The 17,932-nt window shown below is 38.5% G+C and overlaps 1 protein-coding gene across 1 annotated transcript in view; it reads right to left on the reverse strand.

Annotated features, from left to right (window-relative positions):
* The window catches only part of IFT46 (intraflagellar transport 46), a 30,812-nt gene extending 25,992 nt beyond the window's left edge, over positions 1–4,820 (reverse strand). Inside the window, exons 1-2 of the mRNA XM_044666367.1 lie at positions 4,596–4,820; positions 4,265–4,361 (exon numbers count right to left, since the gene is read on the reverse strand). Coding sequence (XP_044522302.1) covers positions 4,265–4,361; positions 4,596–4,820 — 322 coding nt within the window. The remainder of the gene's footprint in view (positions 1–4,264; positions 4,362–4,595) is intronic.
* Positions 4,821–17,932: the final 13,112 nt, after the last annotated feature.

Here is a 17,932-nt window from a genome sequence, read left to right on the forward strand (position 1 = left end):
TGGTCTTGATCAAGGACACATGACAAAACTAGTGGAAATGTGCATCGGCCATGGGTAGGGGGAGTGCGGGGGGTGAAGGGGAAAGGAGGAGCATGAATCATGTAACCATGTTAAAAATGTATATTAATAAATGTTAAAAAAAAACACTACCAAATATCTGCAATTAATCTGTTGAATTGAAAAAGGAATACCCCTCAAGTTCATGAGTACATGCTTTTATTAACTTTATTAATAATAATTTATTTTCATAATTGCATAAAAATTAACACTTTAAAATGCATATCATAGCTTCTAAAAAGGATATACGTATTTTTAAATGGAAAAGAATCTATACTAAGATTAGAACAAAGATTACAGAGAAATTTTAGGAGGGGAAACGATTAAATAGAGTACTATATTCCTGACTAGTGACTGAAATATCATTAATAAAGGACATAAAAATGCACTTGGATTAACAACTCAAATGTATTTTATTTCAGTCTATGTAGGAGATAGTTTTTAAATAAAATATGCCACAATTTATAGCTGAAGAAAACTGAAAATAATGTACATGTCCATCAATTGGAAAATGGCCTAATAATAAATTAACATAATGGAATATTATTATGCTGTAAAGAACAATGAATATGAGGAATTCTGCAAGAAACAGAGAAAAACTTACATGATTAACTCATAACCAGGAGAACAATATGAACAATGACTATCATAATGTAAATAAAGACTAATAAAAGTTAACACAACCCAGATCAAATGCAACCACTGATATTGGTTTCAAATGATAACTGATGCTGAAACACATTGATTCTGGTAGAGAAAGTGGATACAGGATGTATTATATTCTCTACTGGTCACAACTACCATGCTGATTGGTTTTACTTTACTGCTTTTTATTTATGTTAGGAGAGCAGGCAAGTTACTGTATTAGTGAATAATATAAAAATCAAAATGTATTAATAACATCTGTCTTCATAGTATGGAAACTAAGCCCAGATGGAATGTAGTTCTGATGTCTTTAGTTAAAAAAAAAAAGATTATACATATATACATATATATAAACAGGATGTCTATAACTTAAAATCTTAGAGCTGCCTGAGGCTCAAAAAAATTAAATGACTTGCCAAAGGTCATAAAGCTAGTATCTGAGGCAGGATCTGAATAGCAAGAATTCCTGACTCTTAATCCAGTGCTCTTCACTGCCTCTCTCTTAATAAAACATAATAAAAGAGGCAGCTAGGTAGTACATTGGATAGAGTGATAGGTTTTAATCTGGCCTCAGACATTTCCTAGCTCTCTGACTCTGGGCAAGTCACTTAACCAAGACTGCCTAGACATTACTACTCTTCTGGTTTAGAATTGGTATGATACTTAGTATATAGTATCTATTCTAAGATAGATGGTAGGGGTTAAAATTTTTAAATTAAAAAAAAAAACATACTAAAAATGAACATACACTAATTAATGCATTATGTATGAAACAGTAACAATTCTATTGTGGGGGAACAGAATAAAGTATAACTCCTGTCCTAATTAGAAAAGCAAATAGATTATAAGGCCTAGGAGAGCTAAACCAAACTTCTCATCTCCTCCATTACTTAGCATGGTATTCTATACACAACTGGAAGTAGTCTTCCCTAATTTCACCCCAAATGAAAATGTTCTGACCTCCTTAAGTTCTCCTGGAACACTCTGTATGGATTTCTCTTTTGCCCTCTTCACCCCCCACTTTGGAGTACCATTTTTGTCATTGTACATACTGCATCTCTCCCAGCTCCCAGAAGTCAAGGACTATGTTATTTTTGATCTTGGCGTTCTTTGTGCCTAGCACAAAAAAAACTTGTTGCTTTTGACTTTGACAGGTACAAAACAGTATCTAATCAAGTGCTGGTTTATGTGATACAGGCAGTAGAAGTTCAGAGGAAGAGAAGAATTCATCCTTATATAGGTCTACAATGTGATTTCTTCACTGTGATGGATGTAGTAAAAATATCATTGTCCCTACTTTACAAATTAAGAAATTGTGACTTGGAAAAGTTACAACTAGTAAGCATCAACAGATTTAAATTCAGATCTGATGGCTCCAATGGCTCTTTTCACAGTACATTGAAAACTGAAGTAGTCAAGGAAAGCTTTACCAATGAGGAAGGACTTGACTTGGGCCTTCAGTTGGTAGGATTTGAATAGGCAAAAGGTTAAGGAAAAGGTAAGGGGAACATGAGTGTCATGTAAGGTCCCACTTGGAAGGGACCTTAAAAACCATCTATTTCAACATCTTGCCCAATATAAACCAAAAAAAGTAGAGAGGCAGCAATGTGCATGACAAAAAGGGTGCCTGTTGGAGAACAGTGATAATTCTAGGTTGGACAGATAAGGTCATATATTAGAGAGTCTTGAAAGCTAAGCAGTAGAGGAATGGCTAAACAAATTATAATATGTGAATATAATGGAATACTATTGTATAGTAACAAATGATTAAAGGGATGTTTTAGAGAAATGGAGGAGTCTTGTATAAAATGATGGGAGTGAGGTAAGCAGAATCAGGAGCACAATTTATATCATAACAACACTGTGAAGGAAAATAAATTTGAAATTAAGACTTAAGAGCTAATCAATGTATATTTAATCTTAATTCCTGGGGACTCATGATGAATGCTACCCACCTTCTGAAAGACAGATAATGAACTAAATATATAGAACAAGACACATTTTTTGGATAATACTAATCTGAGAATTGTTTTGCTTGATTTCACATACTTATTATAAAGGTTTTGTTTTTCTTCTTTTCTTTTCCAGTGGGAGATGGCGGGAGAGAAAATAAATTCTTGTTAATTGAAAAAAATAAAATCAAATGAAAAACAAATCGAAGTGGTGTTTAAATTTGCCAGAGCAGCTAAAGGAGTCAAAGAAAACTCAAGACTAGCATCAGTATGCAGGATGAAGTGGAATGGAGACTAAAATCTGGAAGGATAAATTAAATTAACCCCTTCAGTTTGCTAGTGAGAAGAATGAGACTGATGCGTGAAATAACTTTGGCCTTTAAGTTACTAAATTCTAAGTTCATGTGGGAGTAGAAACATAGAAGAAAAACAACTGCTTGAACACATGGATTGATGGGGATATGATTTGGGGATGTAGACTCTAAACAACCACCCCATGGCAAAAAATTGGAAAATGAGGGAATGTCCTTCGTTTGGGGAATGGCTGAACAAATTGTGGTATATGCTGGTGATGGAATACTATTGTGCTCAAAGAAATAATGAACTGGAGGAATTCCATGTGAACTGGAATGATGTCCAAGAATTGATGCAGAGCGAAAGGACAAGATTCAGGAGAACACTGTACACAGAGACTGGTACACTGTGGTACAATCAAACATAAAGGACTTCTCTACTAGCATTAATGCAAGGATCCAGAGCAAGGCTGAGGGACTTATGAGAAAGAAAACTAGCCACACTCAGAGGAAGAACTGTGGGAAGAGAAACACAGAAGAAAAACAACTGCTTGAACACATGGGCTGATGGGGATATGATTGGGGATGTAGACGCAAAACGGTAACTCTAGGTCAACTATCAATAATATGGAATTAGGTCTTAATCAATGATATATGTAAAACCCAGTGGAATTGTGCGTTGGCTACAGGGGGGCCGGTTGGGGGAGAGGGAAAGAACATGAAATATGTAACTATGGGAAAATATTCAAAATTTAAATTTCAAAAAAGGAAAAAAAATAGTTAAAAAGAAAAAAGACAAAAAAACAACAACCACCCCAATGCAACTATCAAAAATATGGAAATAGGTCTTGATGGTCTTGATCAATGATACATGTAAAACCCAGGGGAATTGCCCTTTGGCTATGGGGAGAGTGGTGAGTTTGTGGGGGAGGGAAAGAACATGAATCATGTAACCATAGAAAAATATTCTAAAAAATAAAATTAAAAAGATAAAAATAGGGGGCAGCTGGGTGGCTCAGTGGATTGAGAGCCAGACCTAGAGACAGGAGGTCCTGGGTTCAAATCTGACCTCAGACACTTCCTAGCTGTGTGACCCTGGGCAAATCACTTGACCCCCATTGCCTACCCTTACCACTCTTCTGCCTTGGAACCAATACACTGTATTGACTCCAAGACGGAAAGATAAGGGTTTAAAATAAAAAGTAAAAAAAAAAAAAAATAAAAAGTAAAAGGGTAAAAAAAATTCTAAGTTCAAAAAAGTTAACTGGAGAATGCTCAAGAATCCTTCCTGTCCTCTACTTAGACGTTCTTTCTTACCTTGGTGCCGTGGAGTCGGAGTATAAATGCTCGCAACCTCTTCAGAGTCATTAATTTCTAAACTCTCATCATATGGTTGGTTTTCGACGACCTTGGTCTGTGCAAAAAGAGAAATGATTATATGGCTTATGGTGACAAGACTACAAATGTTTACATTTCTCCCAAAAGCAAGGAGTCCTCTCCACTATCCGAACCAACAGTCATAAAGAAAACTCTCCCACTTCCTTTCCCGGGGAATGGCTTTGGGTTTGGCTAGAAGAGGAAGGAATCTAGGGGAGGGGAGGATGTAGGGTAAAATGGCCACCTATACTAGCAACATCACTTCAGAAACCTGTAAGACACGGTCATCCGAGCCCAAGGGTTTCCATAGCATTGTCCTTTGGTTCAGTTTGTCCCCCCATGGCTGTTGGGGAGATCTCATGGTCGAAGGAGTTCCTAGCCCTCCTCTTTGTCCCAGAGCCATCTCTGGAGGCAGTGGTGAAGAAGTGTCCTGTTGGAGGCCCAAAGGGAGGAGGAATCCCATTCCCTCAGGCCCATCCTGAACTCCTAAATGCATCCCCCTCCCAAGGTAGGACGCGTCTCTCTAGAAGCACCGAGGGAGGGGGACTGGCCCTCTGTTGCTATGGAGACCGCAGGCGTTGCCATGGAGACACGGAGTCCTCTAGGGCTGTCCAGCATGGGGGAGGGAGGCGGAGTGCCTTTCTCGCCTCTCTAGAATAGGTGGCTTACCTGCAGTCCCTCCGAGTCCGTCTCCTCCATTTGGAAAAGACTTGGGGGGCCGAGAGTGCCGGATTCACTCCGGCCTCAGGCCTAACGACTGTAAGAGGCCCCAACCCGGGGAGCGGGTGTGTTGATAATCTTTAAGATAGAGGAGCCGTCGCGAGATTTCCTCGCCTTCCCGTCTGACCTCGTGACAGATCTGGCCAAGCCTCCCTGGGGCTCCCCCGCTCTCCTCACGAGTCGGAGCTTTCTCCTCGCGGCTAGAAGATCCTAGAAGGGCTCAGGTCGAAGCCCCTCTGGGCAGCCAGGCCCGCGCATCGGTGGTTTCGGGGAAATGTGTATATAGTGGCATCTAGCGGCCAACTTCGGGCAATGTCTCTGGCTAGAGTCACTGTTCCAAACTGGAAATGCCGTTTGCAAGGTTTCAGATTAGAGATCGCTAGTCGTGAAACTTCTCCCAGATCAACCAGATTTTAAAATATGCGGATCCTTCAGAGAAGACTGAACGACGGGAAAGTTCCAGACCACTTGAATCTGCTAAACTTTGAAAGAGAAAGGAGAAAGAAAGACTTTGACCCTGAAAACTCTCCTAAAAGAGAAAAGAAAAAGTAAAAAAGAGCTCAAAAATATAGGGAATCAGGAGTTTTCCTACTTCCAGACTGGATGATAATGGCCCTGTGGGCACTTTCTTCCTGATGTGACAGTTCCGGATCTTTCCCCCTCTAGAGAAGAATGCACCAGGATAGAGTCTCTTTCTTTTGCAGCTGAGATTGGCTGATGACTTCCCTGAAAGCCTCAAGGAAAGAAATGAGTGGCGGTAACCAAATAACATAGTACATTATAACAACATTCGTTGTTTCCAACCCAGACGAAGATATCATGAGCTGTTTGCCTGTCAGTCCCCAATCCTACAAAAAGATTAAAATGTGCTGGCATTCTAAGGAAAGTTTTTATTTTTTTAAGAAAAATAAATTTTTGTTTATTTTCAGAGATCCACCTTTTCTCCCTTTTCTTCCCTTCTCTAAGCGAGAAAAAACAAACCTGTTACAAACACGTATAGTGTAGCAAAAACAAATTCTGACACTGGCTTATGTGTATGTCTCTATCAGGAAGTGGGCAACATGTTTGTTTCATTATGACTTTTGAATTATGGTTGGTCATTTGTTGATGAGAGTTCCCAAGTCTTTTACTAAAACTAGCATTTATTAAGCAACTATTATGTACCAGGCACTATGCTAAGCGCTTTCAAAATTGTCTTTACAATATGGTTACTTTATAAATTGTTCTCCAGTGTCAGCTCCCCTCAGTCTGCATCTTTTCTCTAAAGTCTTAAAGTTAACAGCTTAACATATTCCTTTCTCTGCTTCCGCAACTGGGGAGATTGCGTCTTTGGTCTTACCGTACCTTGGATACATACAATAGGTGCTTAATAAATGTTTGTTGAATTAATTAAATAAAACTGAATTGAATCACAAATGGAGCTGAAGCCGGAGAGTGAGCCGTCAAGAACAAATAATAGTAAAGTGCCAGAAAGCCAGGTAGGTGTGTGGGACAATCAGATGAAGCTAGGGGACCGGGAGAGAGGGCGTGTCTTACTCTAGGCTTCAGGGCAGCTGGGAGGTGTGAGATCAAATGGGTCTAGACAGAGTGGGCGGGTATTGGTGCGACCCATTGATCCCGCCCCCTGCCCTTTGACCCACGCCGTTTCCGGTTGGAGACGTGGCTCGGGGCCGCCATCTTGGCAAGAAGGGAAGCGGTGGCGGCTCCTGTCAGGGGAGCGGCAGGTCCTGAGTGGCCCGTCCTCCCCACCCGAGTCCCTTAACCTTCGCCCCAGTGGAGTCGGAGCGCAGGCTCGCCGCACCACCGTTCTCATCATGGTAAGATCCGAGCTGGATCCCCTAGTCCGACCCCTGGGAGTCCGGCGGCCCCTCTCCCCAACCGGCCAACCAGCCGGCCTTGCCTGTGGACCGGCCCCTCCTCAAGCAGTGCACTCCGGCCCGGCCCTCCCCACGGGGCCCCGCGGGCACTATGTTTCCTCGATCGCTACAAAGCCTGGCCTTCTGGCAGATCTAAGGGAACAAACTTACCGAGAGTCCTGCTGCCTTCCGGACACCGGGCCAGCTGCGACCCCCAGCTTGGATCCCTCCGGAGCCCCTCCAGCGGACGCCCGAAATTAGGGGTTTGTGCCCAGGCCGGAGGTTGCGGACTGCAGGCTGGGCCTCCCTTCCGTACCTACCTCACCCTCTTCATTCTGCAGGCCCCTTCCCCTTCCGAGATACGTGGACCAGGAAGCTGTGAGCGGGTGGACGGGTGGGCTGGACCGGGCTGCCCCTCTCAAATGCTTCTTTCTTTACCAGGCTCTCCTAGAATACTTGGTGGAACTCCTCAACCCCCTCAAACCTTTGATCTCAGCTCCACTCCCGTTAGGTTTTCAGCGTACCTTTCAGTATAAGAAAACTGTACAGTTAAAGAATGACTTGCGTTAGCTCCAGATGTAGCTATGTTGGGGTTGTCTTGAGGTCTTTTCCTTTCCTCCCCACTGATTCTTGTAGAGAATGATCAGATTCCACTGACCAGTCAGCATTCCCCAAGTGTCCGGTTGAGTGCATAGAGACGTAGAAGACAAGGCCTCTGGGATCCTCCAGGAGCTTAGATCTAGAGAGGTAGTGTCATCTGTTATCCGAGAACCTCCGTCGTTTTACTGTGTTTATATTTGTGTTATGAGATATTTACACAGATTCAATTTGTTTAAATCTCTTTTTAAAATTAAAATATTTAAACAGACTTAAACTTTCTAAATATCCCATTATCCTTAAGTACATAAGGAATAGACAACTAAATTATGGGGCTCATCCCAGGACTTCTGGCTCCCAGTTATCCAGAGAGATTGATTATATGTTCTAGTGTAGAAATAATGGATATAGTTTTAATATTTTACTTGTTTGAAAAGAATTCTCTTAACAGTTATCCCTAACTTGGTCATATTAACACCTTTAATTTAAAATTTAGTAGCTCCACTTTGCTGTTTCAAATACTTGATGTTTCCTATCCTTCCTGTTTTTTCTTATTTATCAATATGTTAGTATTGTGATTTAAAATATCTTTCTACGTTGAAGAGATGATAGTATAATTTGATACTGCTTAAAATAATCAAGCTGACTGACAGTCAGATGATCTGAGAAAAGCTATTGCTTAGATTTTAGGAAACTGAGGTGGTCATTTTAGGTATCTAAATTGAATAGCAGTAGCTCTTTGTAACATTTTTGTTCAACGTTATATAAATTTTCCAGAAAGACAGTTCTGGTTTTTAAATTCCATTAAGCACAAAAATGTCGAATGGAGATTTTTATACTCCTCCTTCCTCCTCCCCCTATCCTGAAAGTCTTTTTAGTCAATTTTGGTGCGTTTAGTACTGAATGTAAAGTTATAGTGTTATCTTTTAAGCCAATGTGAATGGTCTTTGAAATCCTTGTTTAGAAAGACAACTTGGAATTGCATTTTTTACTAATAGAAGTTAGGGTTTTTTGGCCAGAGATAAGTCAAAGTTGTCAAATGAATGGTGCATAGGTTTTGCATTTTTTGATGTTTAAGTAAGAGCGCTTTATGTGAATAGTTTTCAAGTTCGTATATACCTTAGTACCATCTCATATCTGGATCGTGCGTGACCCACATGTGTGAAAATATGGGTTCTTTGTAGGACTGTTATCATAACTTTCTCTGCAGTCCTGAGTGCTATTACTAGATCAATTCAATGTCTTCATTCTGTGTTTACTTATAGGAAGATAATTCCCTTGAATGTAGTAGATGCTTCATTAAATCTGTACCCCTGCTCCAGGCCAGGTCCTTTCTTGCCTGTGCACCAGCCCTGTCTCAACCTCTGGACCTTGGGCCCTGCTATACTTTCACAACCAAGAATTTCAGATAAGTGAGGACTCTGGGTAGGTAGCTGTTTTGTAAATTCAGATGGTCCATTTCTAGCCTCCATACTTTTAACAGAAGCTTTCTTGTATGCATGAAAAGCACTCCTTCACCTCTGTTTATTAGACTCATTAGCTTTCTTCAAGATGCCATTTTCTATAGGAAATCTTTTCTATTCCCCTTGGTTAAGAATTTTCTGCCTCCTCAAATTCTTATATTTATTTCTCTATATAAATGTTATGTCCCTCTAGTACAACTAAGTTCTTTAAGGGTAAAGGACTACTCCATACAACAGGGATAATTTCTTTTTCACACAAAGGGCCTTTAGATATTTGGAAGATGATAGCCATACATCTTCTCCATCTTCCTCCTGTAAACATACACCAATATCCTTCTTTATCTTTGTATGGCCATCAACTGTTACAGTGTCCTGTACATAGTAGACATTTGATAAACATGTACTGTTTGTTGCTCTGCCTTGTTGATTATTCCAACTTGGGGAGAGGGATTAAGAAAAGGTTGTGATCAGAGGATCATAACTTCCAAGCTGGAGGGTGATTTTTTTTTTTTTTTTTTTTTGCAGGTGAGAAAACTTAGTTTCAGAGGGGTCATTATTGAGACTTTAACTTTCAGAAGTAGGTTCTTACAGAACAAATACTCCTTCAGGATTCACTTAGATGGGACCTGTGATACAACTTAACCTAATGTGTTTAATAGCATCTTCTTAACAAAAACACATACCTTTAAAAAGGCTCAGGTCTTGAAATATAAACTAATTTAAAGTTCCTTAAATTCTCTTTAAGACATCATTGGAGAAGTGATTGTTTAGATTTCTCTTTAATACTCTGAAAATTAGTAAGCCAGAATAATTATAGTAGACACCATGTTTTCTTAGTTCTCTGTATTTTCTGCAGTAAAATTGTATGTGAATATATGGACTCTGTACTAAATCTCTATTAATCTAACATGTTTAAAAATCTCATCTTGCCTTCGGAATAGTGCTTTTTTCTGACTAGTGAGCTTGGTGTTGATTGCTGATAAAATTCTATAATGGGTTATTAAACATCAGCCCTACAAAAGATAAATCCTGATCATAAAAGTCATACCAAACTAACATTTATTTATTAATTAAAGAAAATTATTAGAGGCAACTAGGTAGCCCGGTGGCTATAGAGTTAGCCCTGGAGACCTGAGGTCCTGGGTTCAAATGTGGTTCAGACTCTTCCTGGCTGTATGACCCTGGACAAGTCACTTAACCCAGATTACCTAGCCCTTACTGCTGATCTTGGAATCAGTGTCTCATATTGACTCCAAGACAGATAGTAAGTGTTGGGGGTGGGGGGTCCCTAAATTACTGCACTGGTAGATAAGGAAAATGTGGTAGATTTAAAACTGGTTGGACAGGAGCAACTAGGTGGCTCAGTGGATTGAGATCCAGACCTGGAAATGGGAGATCCTGGGTTCAAATTTGGATTCAGACACTTCTTAGCTATGTGCCCTTGGATAAGTTACGCATTACTGTGTATTGGTTCTAAGGTAGAAGAGCAGTAAGGGCTAGACCTTGGGGGTTAAGTGACTTGCCCAGAGTTACACAGCTAGGAAGTATCTGAGGGCAGATTTGAACCTAGGACTTTCTGTCTCTAAGCCTGGCTCTCAATCCATTGAGCCACCTAGCCGCCCCCTTTACCACTCTTCTGCCTTGGAACCTAGTACACAGTATTGATTCCAAGATGGAAGGTATGGGTTTTTTTTTAAATAAAATAAAACTTGTTGGACAACTGTTCTCAAAGAAATTTGATTAATGGAACTGTGTCAGCCTTGGAGATAGGTCCCTAATGACAAGTTATAAGATTCTGTCTTATTCCAAAATTTTATCAGTGACTTAGCTGAGGATATAGATGTTAGTACTTAGCAGATTTGCAGATGACGTGAAACTAGAAGGGATGGTGACTGGAATATGAGCCAAAAACGTCTTGATAAGCCATAATGATGAACCAAATCTTAAGTTCTTTACTTTCAAGCAATCAATTATGCTCATATGCTATTGGAGAGTCAAAGTTAGATAGCATTTTGTGTGGGGAAAATCCTAGGACATCAGTAGAATGCCATCTCAATTGGATTCAAAAGTGTGATACCACTATCCAAAAAGCTGATGTAATTGAGAAAAACAGTGTTTAGAATAAAGTACAAATTCCTCTGTATAATTTTTAAAGCCTTTCACAACCTTGTTCTAACCTATCTTCTTTCTCATGCTTATTATTCATTATTGCTCTGTGATCCAGTCAGATTGGCCTACTCTCTGTTCCCCACACACAGCACTCCCATCTCTAATCTCCAGGCTTTTTGTCCTAACTGGCTGTCTCCCATGCCAGGTATGTACTCCCTCTTTATCTCAACCTCATAAGATTCCTCTCTTCCTTCGTGACACAAGTCCAGCACCACCTTTTGTATAAAAGTTTTCCTGATTCCCCCCCAAATGCTAGCATTTTTCCAAATTCCCTTATAGTTACCTACTTTGCATTTATTCCCTTATATATTTATAGGTGTCCTTGTCTTCCCTGGTAGGATGCTTGCAAATTGTGATTATCTCATTCTTTATATTTGCATCTCCAATGCTTTGCATAGTATTTGGCATGTTTTAGGGGCTTAATAAATATTTGTTAATAGATTGATTTAAAAAGGTAGTATTCCGACTGAATTCTGTACCAGTAAGACCACATATGGAATATCACATTGACTTCTAAGTTTTACATTTTAAGAGGTACAATGACAAGCTAGAATGTATCCAGAGAAGGAAGAAGATGTAGAAGAAAAACAATTATTGGCCTCTAATATTTAAAAGTGAAAGTGTTGTCCTGTTATGTGATTAAGAATGATAGATGAGACCAGTGATTAGAAATTACATGAAGGCAGACTTATGATATTCACAATAATAATTAGATCAGTCAGAAAAATGAAATAGGTTGCTTCATGAGGCCATGAGCTCACCATCACTGGAGGTCATAGCTCATGGCCTTAGAACTGTCAGAGTCCTTAGGAATCATAGTCTAGCTGCTTCATTCTATAATTCAGGAAATGGAGGCCCAGAGAAGGTAAATCACTTGTCTCAGGTGACACAGACCCCTGTTTAAATTCAGTTTCTCTGACTCCAGATCCATTCCCCCACCTCACTACACTGTCCTGGTCATCAGCGTTACAATTGGGTAGAACCTTAGAGATTATCTAGTCCAACTTCTTGCCCAGAATAATTTAGTTTAGCTATTCTACTCTTTCCCACTAACCAATTCTCATAGTTGGGGAATAAATAATGCTTCACTCCCTTCTCCTTTCTCTTAGTTAATAATAGCTAACAATTATTTGAGGCTTTAGGATTTATAAAGTGCTTTGCATATATTGTCTCATTTGTTCCTCACAACAACCCTATAAGATAAGGTAGATATTATCTCCATTTTACAGATGAAGGAACTGAGGCTGAAGGAATTTAAGTGAATAACCTAGTAAATAAGTATCAGGATTTAAACTTACATCCTTCTGACTTTAGGTCCCAACATTCTATTTACTGCACCACCTAACTGCCATTTTTTCTAGCGTACATTTAAAATGAACCCCTTCTACCTTATTTAGCTTTACTAATGACACAGATTCAAGAGATTCTAACAGAAATCTACAATAATCACTTGTTGACAGGAGACATACCTTAGGTAAAGATTATTTATACTGGAGAATTTTTTTTTAAGGTTTCTGATGTATTGATGTAAATTTCATATAAATTTACAGTGGTGTTAATATTGAATGATTATAAATTTAGCTCCAACAAATTTTAGTTAATGAAAAGCTGAATTTGCAATATGTAAATCTAGGTTGTATACTACTGGTTGCAGCTATTCTGTAGGTGCTAGAAATCATTCCAGTTGAAGCGTCTCCCTTTATTAGGATATATACTGACTATTGCATGGTGATTATTATTGTTTATTATTTTTCTTTTCTACACAATATAGCATCTGCACAACTATTGCATTTGCTGCTTCTGTGCTTTTTTTGTTGTTTAAGAGAAAATAAGGGATAAAAAGGTTTTCTTTGGATCCATTTAATTCACTAGTGACTGTTTCATTGAACAAGAACCAAGAAATAGCTTTATCTTTCATTTTGGCTTAAAATTTCCATTTCAGCCTTGGAAAGGTATTTGGGATCTTTCATTGCTTATGGTACAATAATACAGAGACTCTGCCTTTATTCTTTTTATTTACCCTTAATAAGTTTCTCATTTTCTTTAAGAGCAGAAAAAACATGGAAAATGTAAAATTCTCATTGAAGAAACTTTTTTTAATGTGTAGTCTCTTTCATTATTATACCTGCTCTCCTTTTACTAGGCAGGTACCTCATAAAGGGGTAGAAAACAAAATAACTGATCTCTTTGAAGGTTGTAGAGATCAGATTTGAAATAACCATGACTGCTACTTGTATCTTTATTATAGGATGTTTAAAAGGCCAAGATGTCTTGTCCAAATTGAGGGCAATAAACTTTTCTTTGGTGTATAATTCTTTGGAAGTAAAGGAAAAATTTAATGAAGCAGAAGGAAATAGGTGGAAGCTGTTAAGTGGTCAATTCAGCAAACAATTATTTATTAAGTATTTGGTATATGCAAGTTGCTGAAGATATAAACACAAAAATGAAATGGTTCCTACCCTCAAAGAGCTTCTGTTGGTAGATTATATTATTCTGTTGATAAACTATAACATTTGTTATAATTTGATTATAACAGCTAGGTTGCTTAGTGGATAGAGTACCAGGCCCGGAGACAGGACATCCTGGGTACAAATCCAGTCTCAGTCACTTCTTAGCTATGTGACATTGAACAAGTCACTTAACCCTAATTCCCTAATTCTTAACCTTCTGCCCTGGAACTGATATTTAGTATCAAATCTAAGACAGAAGGTAAAGGTTAAAAAAAAAAAAAAAAAAAGGATGACTCCATGACTCCATCATTACAAGGGAAATTAAATCAGATGTGCCTCTGCCAGAATTAGGGAATTTAGAAGTAGATTGGGGGGAGGGGGTGTGCACAAGTGCATGTGAATAATGCAGTATGTTTTGAACATATTGAGTTTGAAATGTTGATGGAACATCTATATACCATAATTAATTAGCAATATGTGACTGTAGCTCAGAAGAGAGATGGGAGCTGGCTGTGTCAATTTGGGAGTCATCTTTATAGAGATGATGATTGAACCCAAGGGAGCTGATGAAATTACTAAAAAGAGACAAGGGAAGAACTCAAGACCAGAGTCTTGAACTGTACACCCTTGTGGGAGGGGGAGACTTGGACAATGATCCAACACTGAAAAGGAGAATGAAGTCATGAAAACAGAGAGAAAAGGAAGTATCCATTAGGAGGGAGTGATCAGCAGTGTCAGAAACTACAGAGGTCAAAAAAGGACAAGGACTAAAATTAGGACAATGCCTTCCACGTAGCACTTAATAATGTTTGTTAAATTGAATATGCCACATCACTATCCTTGATTACTTGGATCTTTACCCTGAGTAGAATGGAGAAGGGGTGGGTCAAATATCCATGAGTTGCCTTGGTCAGATGATATGTCTTCTTGCAACTTAACTTGCATGTAAATGGACGGATCCAGTGTTTACCCCTTAGAATAGTAGATTTTAAATGCATGTACTACAGAATCAACTTTCCTTTGCTACTATTAAACTTTAAAATGCTTAGAATACATCTTAGATCTGGAAGGGCCTTTAGAGATGATCTAGTCCAGTTCTCTCTTTTTACAGATTAAGAAACTGAGGCCCAAGAGGTTAAATAAATTGCCCAAAGATAGTTATTGATAAACATCTTGATAACTCAGCCATTGTTTTTTGTCTTACAGCTTTTAATACATTTGGAACATTACTGGGTAGAAAAGGGGTTACAGTTAGATCTTAACTACAGTGTCTTCAACTTACCTTTATAGTCATCATTTTGGGGGAAATTCATTCTGGCAGTTTAAGGGGGAGATGGATTCTAGAGATGATCTTCATGTTTATAAAAAGCTATTTATGTAGAAAATGATTCCCTGTCTTCAACTGAAGATTGAATAGATAAGAATAAGCTCAAATTATATTTGTTAGAAACCCACTGAGTCTGAGATGTGATAGATTCATCTTGTTTTTTTTTTTTTGTTTTGCTTTGTTTTGTTTTTCTTAAACCCTTAACTTCTGTGTATTTGCTCCTAGGTGAAAGAGGGTAAGGGTGGGCAATGGGAGTCAAGTGACTTGCCCAGGGTCACACGGCTGGGAAGTGTCTGAGGCCGGATTTGAACCTAGGACCTCCCGTTTCTAGGCCTGGCTCTCAATCCACTGAGCTACCCAGCTACCCCCTAGATTCATATTGTTTTTAGATAAGGATACAGCCTTTGTAGAGCCCTTTCATTCTTTGCCTTAAGGTTATGGCATTATGTCCATATCTCAAAATATGAATTGTTATAAACAGAAACCTGATTATATTGCATTAACTGAAACCCAGAGCCATCCCTAGGATATATCCTATCTGTCCTATTTGGGTAAGCTAGCTAGTACTCCTCCAGGCCACCTGCGATTAGGGAAGAAGTAGTACCAAAAAAAAAATGCATTTGACATCTAGATAGATTGTACATAATACTTAACAACTATAACTCATGGTAATCACTTGCATAGTACTTTATTGTAAGAGATATTTTTGAACTATTAGAAACCCTTTGTTTTTAACTTTTCCATTTTTTATTGTCATGTAAAACATACTTCCATGTTGGTCATTGTTATAAGGGCACACTGGTATGAAAGAGGGCTCCAACAGTTCTTTCCCTGGAGGTAGATGATAGCATTCCCTGTCATAAGTTTTTCAGGATTGTCCCAGATTATTGCATTGCTGAAAGTAGCCAAATTTTCACAAATTTGCTGCTGTTGTGTACAATGTTCTCCCAGTTCTGCTTACTTCTCTGCATCAGTTCCCACAAAAATTTCCAGCTTTTTCTGAAGTGGTCTTGCTTATTTCTTATAGCACAATAATATTCCATTACCAACATGTACCACAATTTGTTCAGCCATGCCCAATTGATGAGCATCCCCTCAATTTCCAATTCTTTGTCACCACAAAAAAATCAGCTATAAATATTTTTATACAAGTAAGTCCTTTACCCCTTTTTTATTATCTTTTTGGGATATAGACGCAGTAATGATATTACTGGATCTATGCATGTTTTATAGCCTTTTGGGTATAGTTCCAAATTGCCCTCCAGAATAGTTGGATCAGTTCACAACTCCACCAACAATGCATCAGTGTCCCAATCTTGCCACATTCCCTCCAACATTTACCACTTCTCTTTACTGCCATATTGGCAAATCTGATAGGTGTTAGGTGGCACCTCAGCATTGTGGAAAACCTTTATAACATAATCTATATGGAGAAATGATTATCTTCCTATTTGTACATAGTCTCAACTAGAAAGGTACCAGGTACCTTAGTAACCATTATTAGTACAGCCCACACCAAAATAAGAATCTCTGCTATGGCAAACCCAAGAATTGGGCAGCAAGCTTAATCAAAGACCTTAATTTAGAAGAAACCTATGATCTCTTAAGGTAGTCCTTTCTACTTTGGTATTACTAATTTTTAGGAATTATTTCCTTCTAGGAGTCTAAATAGCCTGTTCTGCAAACTTCTATGCTTTGCTCCTAGGATTTCTGGGGCAAAGAAGAACTAATCCCTCCTACATGAATCTGACCTTTAAATATTTAAAGACCATTGTCATTTTCTCCTCCTTGCCCCTTCTTTTCTTTCCCAGGCCTTAGCCAGTCCTCATAAGGTATAATCTTCAGAATTTTTTTAAAATTAGTAGTCAGATTCGAACAAAGAACTCCAGATGTTACTTGACTGGAACAGAGTACGTACATCAGGATTTTCATTTCCCAATTCTTTGTCCCTGGCTTACCTAATACGATCTAAGAGCACATCAGGTTTTGTTGGGGGGGTTTTTTCCGTTTAAATCATACTGATTTTATTCATTTGTTTTTGTTTTTTCTCATTTTTTTTTATTTTAAACCCTTAACTTCTGTGTATTGACTTATAGGTGGAAGATTGGTAAGGGTAGGCAATGGGGGTCAAGTGACTTGCCCAGGGTCACACAGCTGGGAAGTGTCTGAGGCCGGATTTGAACCTAGGACCTCCTGTCTCTAGGCCTGGCTCTCAATCCACTGAGCTACCCAGCTGCCCCATTTGTTTTTGTTTTAATAAATTTCTACATAAGTTTTCCAAAGTTATATGATTCAAATTGTCTCCTTCCATTCTTCCTTCCCCCCTTCTGGAGCTGACAAGCAATTCAATCTGTGTTATACATATGTTATCATGCTAAACATTTCCATTTTTGTAAATCTTATAAAACCAAAACATATACCCAAATAAACAAGTGACAAAACATTTGCTTTCATTTGCATTCCTACTCCAGGTCCTTCTCTGGAGGCGGATAAGTCCCTCAGAATTATCTTGGATCATTGTGTTGGTGTTAGTAGCAAAGTCTATCATATTTGATTGTTCCACAATATTGCAGTTACTGTGTATAATGATCTCCTGGTTCTGCTTGTATACATAGGTCCTGTCCATTTTTTAAAAAAAATCTCTTTGGGATACAGGCCTAATAGTAGTATTACTGGATTAAAGGATATGTATTCTTTTATAGCCCCTTGGACATAATTCCAAACTGCCCTCCATAATGGTTGGATCAGTATACAACTCCACTAGCAATGCATTAGTCTCCCAATTTTGCCACATCTTCTCCAATACATATCATTTTCCTTTACGGTTGTATTGGCCAGTCTGATAAGTGTGAGGTAGTCCACAGAGTTGTTTTAATTTGCATTTCTCTAATCAAGAGAGATTTAAACATTTTTTTTTCAATGATTATTGATAACTTTGATTTCTTCATGTGAAAATATATCCTTTAACCATTTGTCAATTGGGAAATGACTTGTATTCTTTTTTTTTTTTTTTTTTTTTTTTTTTT

Source organism: Gracilinanus agilis, chromosome 3 (genome assembly GCF_016433145.1).
Source record: "Gracilinanus agilis isolate LMUSP501 chromosome 3, AgileGrace, whole genome shotgun sequence".
Taxonomy (NCBI): domain Eukaryota; kingdom Metazoa; phylum Chordata; class Mammalia; order Didelphimorphia; family Didelphidae; genus Gracilinanus; species Gracilinanus agilis.